Source organism: Orycteropus afer, unplaced genomic scaffold (genome assembly GCF_000298275.1).
Source record: "Orycteropus afer afer isolate SDZICR_OR568_19922 unplaced genomic scaffold, OryAfe1.0 scaffold00029, whole genome shotgun sequence".
NCBI classification, from domain to species: domain Eukaryota; kingdom Metazoa; phylum Chordata; class Mammalia; order Tubulidentata; family Orycteropodidae; genus Orycteropus; species Orycteropus afer.
In genome coordinates this window covers 6,231,469-6,236,575 of record NW_006921616.1, presented here as the reverse complement: position 1 = coordinate 6,236,575, position 5,107 = coordinate 6,231,469, and the positions used below count along the sequence as shown (strand labels likewise).

General features: G+C 47.2%; 1 protein-coding gene across 1 annotated transcript in view; it reads left to right on the top strand.

Moving 5' to 3' along the window:
• The window catches only part of TNFRSF11A (TNF receptor superfamily member 11a), a 94,855-nt gene extending 90,643 nt beyond the window's left edge, over nucleotides 1–4,212 (top strand). The window contains exon 9 of the mRNA XM_007935541.1: nucleotides 3,905–4,212. Coding sequence (XP_007933732.1) covers nucleotides 3,905–4,212 — 308 coding nt within the window. The remainder of the gene's footprint in view (nucleotides 1–3,904) is intronic.
• Nucleotides 4,213–5,107: the final 895 nt, after the last annotated feature.

Sequence of the window (5,107 nt, the reverse complement as noted above, 5' to 3'; positions counted from 1 at the left end):
TTTGCTGTCTCTCACCAAAGTCAGCTTGGATAGAGCATAGGCTCCGAATTGGTCAGAAGTGATACTGTAACTAATTGTATACCTTCATTGAAGAAACACTTGAAGAATTAACTTGTCTGGGGGTCTCCCACTCTTTCTAGGTAGGTTTTCTTTGCATCCCGGGAGCTCTGGTGGTGTAGTGCCTAAGGCATTTTGACTGCTAACCAGAAGGTTGGTGGTTCAAACCACCAGCCACTCCTCAGAAGGAAGGTTGGGCAATCTACTTCCGTAGTGATATCGCTTCAGAAACCCAAGGAGGGGTCGCTGTGAGTCCGATCCAACTTGAGGGCAAAGCGTTTTGTTTTTCCTTTGCATCTCAGTTACCAAGGATTTAAACACCTTATTTTTGTCCTCCCTCTTCTCCCTACCCACTTATCCTCTAGGAATAATATTCTTGATCCAGTCTATAGATCCAGGGGTTCTAGAATGTTTAACTATGTCACTTAGGCAAAAGATTTTGAGTTGCATTTTGGAAAAAAATAGAAATCAAATATAGAGGTTCTGCAAGATTTTTAAGATATAAATATCAAGGATACTATTTGCCATGGGGCAGTGGCATGGAATAAAACCTTAAGGTGGAGAATTTTACACAGAATTCTGATATGCAGGATAATGGTTAAAAAAGGTTTTTAGCGTGAGCTGAGGCAGACTGAAGGTGTCAGCAAGAAAAAAGGTAAATGCCAGTGGATTCATGACGATGATTTATTGGAAAATAGAATAAAAATGACAGAAATCATATTTAGCCATGACATAAACAGGTAAGTCTAAATATGAAGAGGACAAGGAAGAGATGAGGATGAGTTCAAAACCGTACTTCATCAGGCGCTGCTTAGAGTGGTTACGTGGGAGAACAGCCGGAACCGGCCATCAGTGACGTGACAACAGAAAAGTGGAGGAACCGTGCTGAGAAAATCATCCTTCAGGCAACTAATGTTACCGTTCTATTAAAGACACCTGATAGGTTTTAAAGGTGCCCAGGTGGCGCAGTGGTTCCATGCTCACCTGCTAACCGAAAGGTCGGCAGTTTGAACCCACCAGCTGCTCCACAGGAGAAAAATGTGGCAGGCGGTCTGCTCCTATAAAGATTTGCAGCCTTGGAAACCTTGTGGGACAGTTCCACTCTGTCCTATAGGGTCACTGCGAGTTGGCATTGACTGCCAGCAGGGGGCTGGGTTTGGTATGTTTTAAATTAGAATAGCACGTTGGTGATACACACATTATTGTTTATTTTCCACTTTGAGTTTTTCTACTGACTGGTGATTCCCTCAGACAAACCTCTTCAGGATTGTGGACTGTTACGCTCACTGCTGCTGAAGCCTTGTGCTTGAGTCACTTGAGGAAGTCATTGAAAGCAGAGGATTGTTTTTATTATTACTGTGATTGGGGTGAGAGTTTACAAAACGTATTCATTTTCTGTACAGCAATTCATACATATTTTGTTTCATGATGTTGACTGCAATTTCCCCATAATGTAACAGCTCTCTTCCCACTTCCTCCCTGTGGTTACCTCTTCCCTGTGCCCTTCTTTCCTATGTATTCCTGTCCTCTGAGCTGTCTCCCTGTGCAAATACTGCCCTTCTGATCTCCCATGACTGACTGTTCTAAGGAGTGTACCTACCTGGCATAAATATTCACCTTACATTCCAGTCTGTTGTTTGGCTGGAAGCCACAGGAGTGAGTTCAGTTCCAGGCCTAAAGGGTGACTAGGGGCCATAGTCTGAGTGTTTTCACCAGTTTCTGTCAGACCAGTAAGCCTTGTCTTTTTTATGATTTTGAGTTTTGTTCCACATGATTCTCCCACTCTATCCAGGGTCTCCAAAAGCAGAGAATTATTTTTCAAGTTCATGTCTTAAGCATCTTTGTATGTTCAAACATGTAACTTCCATTCACACATGGACTATTTGTTAATACAGGGCCATTTTTATTGTCTGATTACAGTTTCCTGGGCCTTTTTTGCGTTAACCACACTGTCTGAATTTCCAGTATATCTATCTCTTCCTTTATATTCTTCCTGGAATGAGAATACAAACATTTGCAAAAACTACCTGTAGTTCACGATCCTTCTAGACTCTTACTATTTCTTTCTTTTTTAATAGCTGCCTTGCCCACACCCATTCAGCAGCTTGTTGTTTTGTTTTGAGTGACCCACTTTTATTTGGGTCCCTGCAAAGCACTCACTTGAGTTTTCATAGAAGCGTTTCCTTTCTTTTTTCTGCAGTTACGTTTCAACACTTTGCATTCTGTATATTTGATTGAATTTCTGAGTGAGGATTGGTGGGAGCAGAAAGATTAGACATACGGGTGAGTGGACACCTAGCTTAGAGTACACCATATGTTATGGGCACCTCTTGGTGTATCGCAGAGGGCGTGGAGAGCTGGGGTCAGTCTGACTAGCTGGTAAATGAAGATACGAGCTGGCCTCTCCCATGTTCTTGGGGGATTATGACTTCTGTCTTGGCACGTACCCCACATAGCTGCCTACAGAACAAACAGCATTAGTCACCGACCTCCCCCAGTGACTTTTGAAGTGTTGCTTCCATCTGAAGTCCCCGTGTTTTCACAGGCTTCTCACTGTGCCTCAGTTTTGGCTTCTCTTGGGGGTAGCCTCTGGGTGGGGGGAGGTTCCCCAAGGGGAATTTCCTATGTGCCTGTTGGTATTTTACTCAGATCATCTAAAATATGTCTTCCAAGTTTAGGGATTGGTGACAGAAACCTAGTTTTATTTGTAGAAATGATTATTAAGCTGGGCTACCATAGGGAAGGGAGCTCTGGTGGCGTAGTGCCTAAGGCACTTGACTGCTAACCAGAAGGCTGGCGGTTCAAACCCACCAGCTACTTCTCAGAAGAAAGGTTGGGCAATCTGCTTCCATAGTGATACCACCTCGGAAACCCAAGGAGGGGTCGCTATGAGTCGGATCCGACTCGACGGCAGTGAGTTTGTTTTTCTTTTGTACAATAGAGAAAAGGAAAGATGAGGAAGGTGAACAGTGCGGAACCATATGAGATAAACATGGTGAAGTCCTCTAGTCAGGCTAGAAGATTCTGTCTGTAGTGCTAAGTGGCAGACCATTCTGGATCTCCTGGGTTTGTAGCTCTTATTTTAGCCGAAGACATTTCTGGAAAATTGCCTTTAACATAGAAAACTAGTAAGAGGTAGCAGGTCTCCTAACGTGTTGATCTTTCTGTTTTTATAACAGACCTATTCATTAAAGATTGGCTAAATCTAGGTACCCACAAAGAAATTATAGAACCCGTAGGGACAAAACACACCTCAGGGATCAGAAACAGAAGGAAAGAATGATTTATAGGATTTGTGTGTGTGTGTCATTTCAGTTTTTTAAATGTGTTTTCCAGGAGTTTTTTTTTTTTTTTTTTTTAATAATCTGTTGAGGAGATGTGTTATACCAGTTGGCTTGAGCTGGTTGTGGCTCATGGCGCCCCCTGTGTTTCAGAGTAGAACTGCACTCCGCAGGGTGTTGAGTGGCTGTGCTCTTGCCGGCGGGGATCGCCAGGCCTTTCTTCCCAGCCACCTCTGGATTGACTGGAACCTTCAGTCGTTCAGTTAGTAGCCGGTGCTCACCCACCCAGCCAGCGCGTTTTCAGTAATGTTATTAATCCTGAGCCCACTTGGCCTGTGGCCCTCGGGACTGAGCTCTGTTGGGACCCTTCTGGAACCTGGGAGGCCCCAGCCTTCACCTGGCCTTGGCCTTGGCGTCCCTTCCTGGTCCATCTGACCCCAGCCGGGTCCTGCAGCGGCTAGTGAGCTCGCTCCCCACCTGGGGAGGCCTGGACGGGACAGGAGTCTCCCGCTCACAAGACCCGCTGAATCACCCTCTCCATGTTCTCTCTCCCTCTCCCCCTGTAGGAAATGTGACTGGAAACAGTAACTCCACGTTCATTTCCAGCGGGCAGGTCATGAATTTCAAGGGTGACATCATCGTGGTCTACGTCAGCCAGACGTCGCAGGAGGGCGTCGCAGGCGGTGGCGGCGGGGACCCGGCCGAGCCGGCGGGCCGCCCGGTGCAGGAGGAGAGCTCCGTGCGCTGCGACACGTTTGCAGGCAGCGGGGCGCGCCTGGTCGACAAGAGCGACGGGAGTGCGGACCCGGAGGCAGCGGCGCCGGTGCAGGAGCAGGGCCCGCCCGCGCCCCGCGCGCCCCGGGCCTGGCGCTGAGCCGCCTGCTTCCCCAGGGCTGGGCCCGGCCACAGCCCACGGCGGCAGGTCACCCCAGAGCCCAGCCTTCCCACCTGGAGGCGCTGGAGCAGGAAGTGGGGCTCCGTGACCCGCGAGCTCCCCAGCGGGCCTTCCACGTGTGCCGTGGAAATGAGCACGCGTTCCAGGCTCAAGTGCAACCCAGCTCCCAAGACCGAGGGGTTAAGTGGGCCCGCACTGCAGGGAGCCAGCGACTGGTGGACTTCACAGCGTGGAGTCAGATTTCCGGGGAGGAACCTTTTCCTTCCTCCTGAGACCTTGCAGGGGTTTCCATTTGGCTGGTCCCAAATCTGTTACCTTGCTCCCCTGTTTATCCGGTACCTTTATGCAAAAGTGCAGGCCCTTCTTTACCTACCATGCTCTTCAGAGAAACAGTTTTTGAAAGTGAATTTATTATTCCTAGCCACTGATCTCCATAACCAGGTATCCACTAATGCACAGGTACAGGAAATGCACTGGAAAGCGGCAGTAGCCTCGCCAGTGTCCCCCATTCCTAGGTCTGTCTGCAGGTCGAATTTGTGTGTAAGTGGGAACAGTTCGTATCTAATGTCAGTCACATGTTTGTCTTAGTATATAACGTACCTTTCTGTGTATAAAAGATATTAAAGAAACACTTCAGACACACTAAAACATTTTAACATAATCCAGTACTAATAGCAATGTTTTGATGCATGTTGCAAAGCAGTGCTTGTTCGTTATTACGAACCATTGTATGCACCTCAGATTTTTAATATTCTAATAGGTTTTATGGGGCTTGGTTGGTAACTCAGGTTGTATATGTCAGACATTTGTAACCTGGGATGGGAACTGCCTGCATATATTTCTCTCTTTTGTCCTCCGTGTTTTATTTTCTCTT